The following is a 13,406-nucleotide window of genomic DNA, read 5'->3' on the forward strand; positions in this document are numbered from 1 at the left end:
TCTTTCTTAGCATGTTGTCTCACCTGTCTTAGCGTGTTGTCTCACGTCTTTCTTAGCGTGTTGTCTCACTTCTTTCTTAGCGTGTTGTCTCACCTCTTTCTTAGCGTGTTGTCTCACCTGTCTTAGCGTGTTGTCTCACCTCTTTCTTAGCGTGTTGTCTCACCTCTTTCCTCGCGTGTTGTCTCACCTCTTTCTTAGCGTGTTGTCTCACCTCTTTCTTAGCGTGTTGTCTCACCTCTTTCTTAGCGTGTTGTCTCACCTCTTTCTTAGCATGTTGTCTCACCTGTCTTAGCGTGTTGTCTCACCTCTTTCTTAGCGTGTTGTCTCACCTCTTTCTTAGCGTGTTGTCTCACCTCTTTCTTAGCGTGTTGTCTCACCTCTTTCTTAGCGTGTTGTCTCACCTCTTTCTTAGCGTGTTGTCTCACCTCTTTCTTAGCTTGTTGTCTCACCTCTTTCTTAGCGTGTTGACTCACCTCTTAGCGTGTTGTCTCACCTCTTTCTTAGCGTGTTTTCTCACCTCTTTCTTAGCATGTTGTCTCACCTGTCTTAGCGTGTTGTCTCACCTCTTTCTTAGCGTGTTGTCTCACCTCTTTCTTAGCGTGTTGTCTCACCTGTTTCCTAGCGTGTTGTCTCACCTCTTTCTTAGCGTGTTGTCTCACCTTTCTTAGCGTGTTGTCTCACCTCTTTCTTAGCGTGTTGTCTCACCTCTTTCCTAGCATGTTGTCTCACCTGTCTTAGCGTGTTGTCTCACCTCTTTCTTAGCGTGTTGTCTCACCTCTTTCTTAGCATGTTGTCTCACCTCTTTCTTAGCGTGTTGTCTCACCTGTTTCTTAGCGTGTTGTCTCACCTGTTTCTTAGCATGTTGTCTCACCTGTCTTAGCGTGTTGTCTCACCTCTTTCTAAGCGTGTTGTCTCACCACTTTCTTAGCATGTTGTCTCACCTCTTTCTTAGCGTGTTGTCTCACCTCTTTCTTAGCATGTTGTCTCACCTGTTTCTTAGCGTGTTGTCTCACCTCTTTCTTAGCGTGTTGTCTCACGTCTTTCTTAGCGTGTTGTCTCACCTGTTTCTTAGCGTGTTGTCTCACCTCTTTCTTAGCGTGTTGTCTCACCTCTTTCTTAGCGTGTTGTCTCACCTCTTTCTTAGTGTGTTGTCTCACGTCTTTCTTAGCGTGTTGTCTCACCTCTTTCTTAGCGTGTTGTCTCACCTCTTTCTTAGCGTGTTGTCTCACCTGTTTCTTAGCGTGTTGTCTCACCTGTTTCTTAGCGTATTGTCTCACCTCTTTCTTAGCGTGTTGTCTCACCTCTTTCTTAGTGTGTTGTCTCACGTCTTTCTTAGCGTGTTGTCTCACCTCTTTCTTAGCGTGTTGTCTCACCTCTTTCTTAGCGTGTTGTCTCACCTCTTTCTTAGCGTGTTGTCTCACCTCTTTCTTAGTGTGTTGTCTCACGTCTTTCTTAGCGTGTTGTCTCACCTCTTTCTTAGCGTGTTGTCTCACCTCTTTCTTAGCGTGTTGTCTCACCTGTTTCTTAGCGTGTTGTCTCACCTGTTTCTTAGCGTGTAGTCCTTTCTTCCTCGTTGTTCCTGTCGAGCTCGTGGTGGAGTGAAGTGTGTCGGTCCTCGTCATCTTCACTGCTCCCTCGTCCTCTCCGTCCAGCTCCTCATCCCACTCTCCGTCCCTGTCGTTTCCTCCTCCTCCTTCTCCTCCTTCTCTGCCATCCCCCTCTCCTCCCTCCTCCTCTTCCTCACCCTCACCTCCTCCCTCCTCCCCATCCACAGCGTTGGTGTAGCCATTTCGACCTGCACCTGAAAACAGAAAAGGTCAAATTCATCTTAAACATAGTTCTTGACTGTATTTAATATATTTCGGCAATACCTTAATTATTTGAAGGGGAGTATTCCTGTACAACGCTGAAATAAAGGAGCGGTATGTAACTCTGACCCCTAGTGTTTAAAATGTGTACTGCAGTCTAAATTCTAAACATCATAGAGAGCTGTCTCCCCCCCCCCCTCCTCTCTAGAGTCCATGCTCACTCAGGTCACCATGTGGTGGACTCTGAAGCTTCAGTGTTTATCCAGCTCTGCATGGGTCTGTAAACCTTTCTGTGTTCTAACCTCTCTCCATTTTTCAAAAAGCATCTCCAATATTGATCCTAGTTTGAGCACGTTTCTGCTCGTGGAGCTTATTAGAAACATGCAGAGGCTTTTTAGGTCGGGTACAATCACTTCTATCTGAACCACTTCTCTTGACCCGCATCCATCGCTGCAACACCTGTTGACCTGATAACTGCTCTCATATCTGGCAAACCGAGGGGCGTCCAAAACGGCCGTGTGGGGGGGGTCTTAAAAGTGCCTACCTTCTCTGGTCCTAACAAATCCAGAGCATTCAGGAGCAGAATCTAAAGTTAGAAGGAGGACATACTGGCTGCTGCATTGTTGTCAGAGAAGCCAGCACTTCAACATGTTTCCTTAATGATCAGATAGTAAGATACCTTTATCATTTACCTCTCTACACATCTCATTGATTGGACCTTTAAAAGTCATGAATACTTCATCACTGATTCTGTGTTTTCCATTTAGATAGAGAAGAAGATGACGATGATGATGGAGGGAAATGAGGGAGTAAGAGGAGGAGAGAGGTGACATTTTCCAGAGGAAGTGAAAACAGAAATATTGTAGTGAACAGCTGTGACCTAGATCTGTGTGTGCATGTGTGTGTGTGTGTGTGTGTGTGTGATGTGGGCCGTGATTTATTTGTTGGTACCTGAGGACCCTGATCACACACATACACACACATACACACACACACACACACACACAGATAAAGAGATGACATCACAGTAAGATTACACGATGATCCCCTGTCTCTCTCTCTCTATCACCCCTCCTCTTTACTGATTTCCTAGATTTCCTGTTACCCAGAATGCCTTGCTGCTGTGTCCAGCTGTTTTCAAATTGTGTCTTTTTTTCACACAGGTGGACAGAGGTGGTCAGGTAGACCACGTCGTGCAGCGTCTCATTCTCGCTTCCAGTTTCCCCCAGTGGCCACTTGTGGTATTACATTAAAAAATCTGCCTGCTGCACAAACAGTATTCCCCGTTAGATCACGTTATAAAAACGACATCTGTAACATCGTTTACAGGACGCCTTTAACTGCAAGCATGGTCAATTATGACCTTTTTTATTTAAAAGTTGTGAAATTGTCTCTTTGCTGATTAAAGGATGTAAAAGTAAACGTCATGATGGTGACTGATTGCATTACAGCAGTTCTGTTTTCCCTACAAGCTAGCAGAGGCTACAGAGCAGAACCCAGACGTCTGACACTAGAAATGTTGCATTTAATTAAAAGAATCTGTTTGAAGCTTACTCTAAGGTTAAACTGGTTTAGATTGGACTGAGAAGAGAACTTGCCGCCTCATTCTAATGTGGCCGCTAATAGCTTCATAAATTGTGCATCATCTGCTCTCTCGCTATATATCTGCTTTGCCTGAAGGTTTAATTCCAAAGCACATATAGAGCTAATTATATTCAGACACACAAACACGCACAGAAAGTCGTTCTGCTCCGTGCAGTTTGCTCTCGGTTTGTGTCTGAATGTGGAGTTGAAGCTGCAGCATCTCCTCCGCACGGAGCTGCGATCTCACGCAGACGGAGGAAACTTATTACTGATTTGTTGAGTAGTTAAATCTTTACTGAACATCTTAGAGCGTTTAAAATAAAAATGTTAAAGATTTTATTTTTTTTAACTCCCATACCCATTCGATGTAACGGCCCAGACTGTCTTCACACGGTCAAAGGACAAATGGCCTGAGGTCGACTCTCTGGCAGCCTCAGACTGATTCAAAGGCAGGGTTGGTAATTTTGGAAAAACTAGCATGATTATGAATGTCGCTAACTCTCAGCAGACGTTGATTTCCTCACTCCTAACTGCTCGTGGCTGTTAGCGCCGGTGTTTGTGAATTAGATGTTAATTTCCGCTGTTCATCTCCTTACACTGGCTCCCAGTTACTGCTGGCATCAAATTTAAAACTCTGCCACTCGCTTACAAAACAGACACAGAAACGTCTCCTCCTTACTTTAACTCTCTGATCCAGGTTTACACTCCCCCCCCCCCCCCCCCCCCCCCCCACTACGCTCTGCCAATGAAAGGCGTCTGATCCAACCTTCACAACAGGGTCCTAAGTCTCTGACTAGACTCTTCTCCTCTGTCGCCCCCCGGTGGTGGAATGAACCTCCAAACTCCATTTGATCTGCAGAGTCCCTCTGCACCTTTAAGAAAAAGCTAAAGACCCAGCTCTTTCATGAATACCTACTAACTTAATGATGATGGTCTCCATATTATTGATGATGATGATGGTAATGACGATGGTTTTTGTTTGATAACGACGACTTATAAGATGGTTTCTATACTGATTAGAGCTCTCAAGAACTGCCCTCAATGTTGTGCTTTGCCTCTGGTCACTTCCTGTCAGCACCTGTGTGTCCAATCAGACTCAAAGCTGATCGTTTGCTCTTACTCACATTGTTCCCTTTTTTCTAGATCCTTGCTTGTGTTGTTCTTACTCTCTGATGTACGTCGCTTTGGATTAAAGAGTCTGATCAGTGAATTATAGAATTGTAATTTTAGCGATCGTCATCTGCAAAGAAAGAGGCCAACTTTTCCACAAATTAGTGCATAACGGCTCATTTAAATATGCACAAACAGCACTGCTGCTCGGGGACGCAGTTTGCTCTGCAGCTCAGTTAGGGGAGCTTTTAACCCTTTGCTTTCATGTGAATTAGACAGTGTCTTTTTGACTCATCTGCACACGTTTAACAGGCATAAAAGCCGTGAAATCCGTCAGTGAATGAGGCGCTGAGGCTGCAGGGCTGAGGCTATCATCAGTCAGCTGATCAGACAGTGAAGTAATTCAACCACAGTGTCTCTGTGTATTTGCTGGAAAAGTCCACCGGGGTCTCTAGTTATAAAGATTTGAACCTGAGTGAGGATGGGTCCTCTGCTGCCCGGGCCATCACATCACAGTGATCATGTGACCAGGACAGGAAGATAAAGCTTCCTGAGATGGATTATCTCTCCCAGGGTTCACTCTAACAGGACGGGATCAGTCTAAACCCTGGACACCATGTGTGGAGACTGAGACAGAAAAACAACAGAACAATATCTTTTCAGTCAGTGTTTAACTGAACTTAGGGCGGGCAGCATCCCAGCAGGTTTGTCATCCATCCAATGAGAGGCCGAGGTTTGGACGGCGCAGGTCACATGACTTTGGGTCACGTTGTTTCTTCCTGTGGAGGAGCTGCTTCACCCGCAGGACGACAAGAACCGACTAATTATCCCTGAATTACCCCGAGTCAACTCACATCATCATGACAACACAGTGTGTGTGTGTGTGTGTGTGTGTGTGTATGTGTGTGTGTGTGGTGTAGTGGGGCATCCCATCACTTGCACACAACCCTGCACTCGCCTTGTTAACTTTCTACTTTTCACTGCCCTGTCTCCAACTCTCTGTGTGTGTGTGTGTGTGTGTGTGTGTGTGTGTGTGTGTGTGTGTGTGTGTGTGTGTCACGCTGCCCTGCAGCCTGGTCCAGCTGGAAGGTCATCAGTTCATTTAGTGAATGTTTGGGGCAGTTTTTTTCTTCTTCACTGCTCACATCACAGACGCAGAGCAGAGCAGCTCGGAGAGAGTTTAAAATGTGAAACTCAATCAATACATCACACCATCGATTCTTATCAACACTGAGGTTGTCAAAATGTTCAATACCTCTGTACCTGCCACGGGTTTTAAAACGAGACAATCTCTGTTATTTGACGGATCGATAGAATCAGAAAGTACTGAAGCTTTTAAAAAAACAACATCTGTTTTATCAGACAGGAGAGGAATGAAGTTATCAAAAATGGCAAGAAAACTCCTGCACACTGTCAATATTGCACAAATATATCAGCCACGTTTCAGTCCCAACTCCTGTACGCTCCCTAAACTGCAAATATATTGGCAACGTTTTGCATGAATGAATATTTTATGTTGGTGTCAGGTCATTTACAAGACTCCTCCCACATGGAATTATTCAGACTCATTGGCTGAGAGTCAATCAAATATTCCAGCATGTCATTTAGCCAACGTCACAACATCACCATGAACCTTCCTCCAAAAACTATTATAACTATTTTTATTTTACAATAACTTAATCATGTATATACTGAAATATTATCCTCTCACAATCTATGCACACTGCGTATGTAAACACTGTAAAAACTCAACCTCATATATATTAACCATCTGTTACATAACTATATATTTATTATCATGTTCATCTCAGCATTTTTTTGCACTTCTCACCACTGCACTATTGTCTTATTTAGGCTTGTATATATTAATGTTTCTTTTGCTTATATTATGTTTAATGTTTAACTTTGTACATTGAGAGCACAGTTACTGAAGACAAATTCCGTGTGTGTGTGTGTGTGTTTGTGTGTGTGTGTGTGTGTGTGTGTGTGTGTAAGCATACATGGCCAATAAAGCTGATTCTGATTCTGAAATAATAAAAACACTCCAAGAAGTAAGATATACAACCGATACCAACACAGTCCACACAACACAAGACGCAATACAAACAAAACAAATGAATCTACATCAGCTTAGTTCATCCCTTCCCACCTTCCCGCCCTCCGTAAGCAGATACGCAAGGCTTCTATTTTTGCCGGATGCTGTAGCACGGCGCATTAATTTACCACAAAAAAGATAGAGCGTGACGGGAAGTAAGACACCAAAACAACATCAAAACATCTGGTTTATTTTCAGAATAAAACACTCCTTTTTGACAGTTCAGAACAATGACCGTATGTGTGTTTGTTTTTGTGTTTTTAATGGTTTTATACCGACTATCGTATAATCTCGCACTGTTGAGAGTAAATCTGTAAAATTACCGCAAGAACTCCTTTGTCTTGGCACTCCAGCTGTCCCGCTGTGCTACTCCATGCTGTGCACTGGGTGTTGACAGACGAGGGTGCACGGAGCCGTAATGCACACGTATCTGGTGGAAGTTCTGGGTAAGACTGTTGTTAGTAAATGTTCTCCAATCTTTCCTACGCTTTAAAAAAAATTCAGACAAAGCAAAACCGTTATGAAAGAGATATGCCATTAAAGGACCGTTCTTCTGTTCGCGCCTGCAGAAAGTGCTCCTATTGGCTGTTGACACTGTTCACAACTACTAAACTACAAAACAGCTTTTTAAAGAGATGATCTAATGTCATCAGACTTCAGGAAACATTTCATGTGATATGATTTATTTTAATGTACTTGTTGTGTTTATAGTCGAAGAGCAGTGAGCCCTGAGGGACGCCAAGTCTGCAGCTTGACTGTAGTTTTAAAAACACTGCTGCTCACATTTAAGAGAAGAGGTTAAAGTTTACTTTCCTGATAATCACACTCGAGTTTTTCCTTCTTTAGAATCATGTTTTTTTTTTTAGATGAAGAACCTGCAGAGCGTAAATCCACCAGTTTTCTTATCAGACACTCAGAGCTCAGCTCAGACCAGAGTGTAAATCTCCCCACTGGTGTGTTCGAAGATAATCAGACATCTGAAACTTAACAACCAGTAACCACATCTACATTATTCTTTCCACAGTATGTGTGGTTGTTGTCCCCTGATTGGTCAAAGAGGACTCGATAAAAAACATGTGATCAGTTTGAAGGATTCTGTCGGCTCGTCTCTTTAGGATCAAACCGTCTCGTCTCTTTAAAGGTCTCCGAGATCAACTTAAAATAAGCCTCGTTTCATGTACCCAACAAAAAAAGGCAGATTAACTCTGCTGCCACGGCAACCAAAGATGTCACGTGTGTTAATGCTCATTTCCATGACAACGTTATCAGGAGGTCCGTGGAGGCCATCTTAACTCAGAGAGCAGGAAGTCTGATCCCCGTCAGGATCAGGAGGATTAAAGTGAGCCACTTCTGATGATGATGATGATGGAGAGCGAGAACGCTGTTTACCCCGCCCTCACTGAGGGCAAAGGTCATCGCCCACACTCTGACACACAGGAGGGCGTGTGTTATTATTATACAGGTGTCAAGTTAAAACTTTTTATTGTGAAAACCCTGCTCTGTGTCTGTTCAGGTGTGAACGTCCATCTGTTATTTTATGATTCACAACAAACAGAGGTCTACAGGTATCTAAAGAAGTGGGTACAAAGCTGTGGGTTGGGCCCCTCTGTGGGCCACAGAGATCAATATGAAGGGTCCAGAGATAACAGACCTTTTCTTTAACATTACTGAACATTTTCAAGTTCACGCATCAATCAGAAAACTTAAAATAAGAACAGATTCACTGGTTAAATTCACTCGACTGTGATTAGGGGAATCGACTTTTATCTAAGGTGGAGAAATACTCGCTTTAAACTACGCAAGAACATGATGGCTGCTACGAGTCCCCTAAGTCAGTTTGGAGCGCCGGATGTGCACATCCTCAAAAATTAACGCGAAGAGGACGTGAGCTGCAGTATACACATGAAAATGTGACTGACTCAACAGTTGCCGTGACGATGACAGGATGTGTCAATGTGTCGTTGTCACTGCAAAGAGAGAAACATAGTTCTAGGAACTATGTTGGAACCCTCCCCCTATTTTATTGCGTACACACCGCAGGAACTATTTTAGTTCCTAGAACCCGGTTTAGAGGAACCCTTTTAGCTCCTGCTTCAGAGTAGATACCATGGCTTTGTGAATGCAGAAAAAGTTCTCAGGGAACTCTCTACTGGATAGTTCTGCGTCAAAAAAGTTCCCAGAACTGTTTGGTCCAAAAACACCTTCTAGCCTCACGTCTCTCTGTGATTCAGCCATTTTGGATGGTTGTAGTTTTTTTTAAAGCTTATAATAAATAACAAAGATTGTATCATTTTAAAACACGAGGTATGGCATGATAGTTTCAAAAAGTACTGAAGCTTCAAGAAAACAAAATATTTAGAATCAGCCAGGTGTGCACAGCAGGAGAGGAACTCTTCACAAATTGCAAAAACACATCGGCCACTGTTGTTACTGACAGATCTTTGGATTCTTTTTCTTTATATTGTTAAAATAAGAGGTGGTTGTGAACAGGAAGTGCTGCAGCTATGTTTTAATGTTTTTTGGGAGGAAACTACAACTCCCAGTGCTGACTGTTTCTGGGGCTTGTGAGGGGCGGCTGATTGAAAATTGGGCGGACATGGAGGTCAGAGTAACAGTCAACAAGCAGCGCCACGTACTCTCCACTCTCTCTCTTCACTGAAAACAAAAAAACAACAAAAATCTGAACTCACTAAAAAAGGGAACGGGCTGGCGGCTCAGGAGGGCTGAGCATAGTGTTGTAGTGCTCCAAATCGGTCTTCGTTTCAAGACGGGTCTCGAGATAACTTTTTGAAGGTGATTAAAAAGTAATTATTAAAAAATGTTTTTAAAGGTCCCATATTATACTAAATCCTCTTCACCATGTTCCTCTAACTCTAACATGTGTCTCTAGTCCATCTACAAACCCCCCAATGATGAAAAAATGCCATCCTCTCCATCTTCTCTCTGCTCCACTTTTCAGATAATGTGTGCTCAAACAGGCTGTTTGGAGATTTTCCCTTCATGACATCACAAAGGGCAGTAGCCCCTCCCCCAGGTGGGTGACACTCCCACAGCTAGGTGTTTGTTCTGTCCTCTGAGTCTGCCTTCTCACCGTAAACAATAGGACATGGAGCGAGAAAGACCAGAGTACACCCAAGCCCTTCCAGAGAGGGGGCGTGGTCAGACACAGCTCATTTACATATTTAAAGGTACAGACACAGAAACAGCCTGTTCTGAGCAGGGCTGAAATAGAGGGGTTTATAGACATGATCAAATACAGGATCAGAGTGGATTTAGAACAAGAAACTTCACCCACATGTTTTGAGGAGCTCTGAGACTTATTTACACTGAAGAAGAGGAGGAGAATATGTCTCCTTTAATACACAAACACATTTTGTGAATTTAGCAACAAACAGATAAACTAACCCATACTAACACCTCGGCGTCCTCAGGTCGACTGTTTGTGATGTTAAGATTCTTCTTCTGTCAAATTCGACCTCCAACATCACATCGTCCTTCTTTTCTTACACTACCGGAGCTTCACTGATGAGTCTGAACAGCCACACTGTCTGCTGTAAGTCTGCACCTTTGAATCATCCAGGTCGCACATAAAACAATACAAAAAAAAACGAAAGGAGGATGACCTCTGAGCACGGCATCGTGTGACGGTGGTGACATTTTTATGTTTTTTAAATTATGTGTGAACACCGCAGAAACATTTGTGATGCAAAGAGCACACGAGAGGAGAACAAAGTCGCTCGCACACAAAGGTCACGTTTTAGAAAAGAGCAGCAACACGGAGTCATCTTCCTGGAATAAAATAATTTTAGTGAAGTAGAGCTTCAGGTTATTCTGTTTCCTGTGACTGGAACAATTCTCAGAGTCATACCTGCACAGAACTCCTGAAAAACTCCTGAACATTTGCTTCCTCTGCCACTTTCACAATGTTTTTTTTTTTTACATCATGTCCCGCCTCAGGAGACACCCCCCATTAGACAGTTTGACTAAAATCCGATTTGAGAAAATGCAAAGTGTTGCCTCACTTATCGTATGGCAGGTAACTGGACCACAGCATTTTCATCACCGTACACAGCAGAGTCTTGAGATGGATGCCTGTTCGATGCCACGGCAACAAAACTAGAAGTCCTCACCCCCCGATATCGGATCATTTATTGTTTCTAATTCACAGAAATTGCTTTTGGTTAATGTACGACTCAAATAAAAAAAATTACTTTCACATTGTCTAAAAAATTGTCTTAAAAAATAGAGGTAACCTGGGGCGTCAGTGGCCCAGTGGTTATTTTGTGCACACTCAGTACGGAGGCTGTAGTCCTCCAGGCAGGCGGATTCAAATCCAGACTGGGACTCCTTTCCTGCATGTCATACCCCCCCTCTCTCTCTCTCACTCTGCGGTTTCAGACTCTATCCACTGTCCGGTCTCTAGATTAAACACGTCTTTAATAAAGTGGACGTTAACCTTTTGTTTTCGTTTGGCTGTTCGTTTACATGTCAACAGCGTTTTCTGTGAAACATCTCCAACCCCTCTCCACTCCCATTCGCATGAAGTAGTTATCAATTAGAAAGCACCATCAAGCACAAGCGGCGGACAAAAATATTCCTTTGCTCGAGCTGTAATAACCTGTGTCCTGCATTGTTGTGTTAGCATGCTAATGTTAGCGCTCTTTAGTTAGCTCGTAGCTTCACATTGTTGTGTTAGCATGCTAATGTTAGCGCTCTTTAGTTAGCTTGTACCTTCACATTTCATGTAAACTGACACAGAATGAGCGTGATCTAAAAACTCTTACTAACATCCAAATAATCAGTGAGTATGTTCTTCTTCTCTCTAGTTCTTGACTAAAACAGCTTTTATACACAAGGGGAGGAGCCGGCCGTCCCGTCCATGTAAACACGGCTCTGACAACAACACAGCCAGCGGGACTCGAGCTTCTCCCTCATTGTAGACAGTCAGGACTCAGAGACACATTTACACAGGACAGACTTTATGATTTATTTATGTGGAACATGTTGATCATTCTTTCTTTAAACCTCGGTCATTATCAGGACGCTCATCAGCATATGTTTCATGATAAATACACATATTCTTTTTGTTATATCGCCCGGCTGTACTCAACAGATTTTATGTCAATAAAACTGATATATCTCATTTTTCATGGTCTGTGTTTGTCCAATCAGAATCAAAAAACTTCAGGGCTGCTTCACTGACTTTACATGAAAAATAAAATCACAATTTAGAGTTTAATCTTTACATTTACTGCCCTCTAACTAAACCTGTGAGAGACATATCAGAGTGTTCCCTGCAGTCCTGCACACACAGTTAGCCTCTCTTCATCTGATGGTGAAGGAATCAGTAATTAATTAAAATAAATATCATCTGTGTTTCTGTATTTCTGTTTGCTTTAGGGCACCTTGATGTTTTTCCACCTCACAGGTGTTTTGGAGGTTAATTAGGAACGTTTACTGTGTGCAGAGAGAAGCTCTGTTGTGACAGAAACGATCGTTTTCGGTCAGGCTGCAGATTATTATCACGACTAATCGATTCGTATTTTCATCCAAAATGTGTAAAAATCTGAATAACCCCAGGGCAGTTTGTCTGAGCCCGTCTTCAAAATGTAGCCTGACTGATTTGGTCCAAAACTCTTCATTTAGTCAGCAAAGAGTCATATTAACGAGGCTGCAATTAAAAATACTTTTACAGTCTTTTTTGTAAATTGACCGAAGCAGCAGATCATCATTCAACATCATCATTAAACAGATTAATCGATCGATCATGTTGGGACAGAAGGAGTCCCAGAAAGTGAGTCAGACTCATCCTGATCTGAACCATCAAACTTAAAGAGAGTCACCGGACATTTCAGCTGCAGATTAAAAATCTAAACGTGTCTTACTTTTGCTCCTCTCCTCGTACATCTCCGCTGTTTCCCTCTCAGCTGCGGACACCGATCATCGTCTTTAATCGATCGATCAGTTTCTGCTCGCTGCGATCCTCATCGGCTCCGTTCACGCTCACCGACAACTTCTCTGCATTTTACCCGCCAAAAGGTTCATTTAAACCCAATAAATCCACTCCTGTCGGTCTGATGAAGCTGCTGGTCGATTAGTCGAATAGTTGAGTGATCGATTTTACATCCAACAGGCAGAAAAAAAGTGGAAATAGATCTCAGATAAATCCAGAGAGAGACCGGGAGAGAAATTCTGCTTCTTTTTTCAGCTTCACTTCACTAATCTGACTCTCTCTCTCTCTATCTGTTCATCTCTCTCTCTCTCTCTCTCTCTCACACACACACACACACACACACACACACACACACACACGCTCTCTCTCTCTCTATTTTCCAATTGGGGATTAAATAGAGAAAAAAAATCGCTGTGTGTTAAAGGGGAGGGCAGCTGGAGCATTAAAGGCGCAGAGAATAAAAAAGGACTGCTGCAGAAGGTTTGTTTATCAAACAAGGTTTCAATTAATGTAAAGAGATGAATATGATGAAGATGATCTTGTTACTCCAGAGGTTCATGTACGGTGGCCCTGAAGGTCTGCTGTAAAAACATTTCACTGAGCACTTCTTTAGAGGGATGTTTCAGCATTATGAGAATTATATTTGCATTTAACTAAATGTTTTTCTGATTTCGAAAATGTTTTTTATGTTTCACAAAAAAAATATTTTTGCATTTCAAAAATGTCCTGTGTTCCATCATTTTGTGTGTTTCATGAAATGCTTTTTTTGTTTTGCAAAATGTGTTTGAGCTTTGTATTTTTGATTAGATTAAAAATGTTTTTGGTATCAGGACTTTTGTTCCGTTCATGAAATCAT

General features: G+C 42.7%; 1 protein-coding gene across 1 annotated transcript in view; it reads right to left on the reverse strand.

Moving 5' to 3' along the window:
• Positions 1–12,832, reverse strand: part of cacna1fb (calcium channel, voltage-dependent, L type, alpha 1F subunit) — a 60,146-nt gene extending 47,314 nt beyond the window's left edge. The window contains exons 1-2 of the mRNA XM_061057293.1: positions 12,483–12,832; positions 1,542–1,801 (exon numbers count right to left, since the gene is read on the reverse strand). Coding sequence (XP_060913276.1) covers positions 1,542–1,801; positions 12,483–12,504 — 282 coding nt within the window. The 5' untranslated portion in view covers positions 12,505–12,832. The remainder of the gene's footprint in view (positions 1–1,541; positions 1,802–12,482) is intronic.
• Between the last annotated feature and the right edge of the window lie 574 nt (positions 12,833–13,406).

This window comes from Labrus mixtus, chromosome 15 (assembly GCF_963584025.1).
Source record: "Labrus mixtus chromosome 15, fLabMix1.1, whole genome shotgun sequence".
Classification (NCBI taxonomy): Eukaryota; Metazoa; Chordata; class Actinopteri; order Labriformes; family Labridae; genus Labrus; species Labrus mixtus.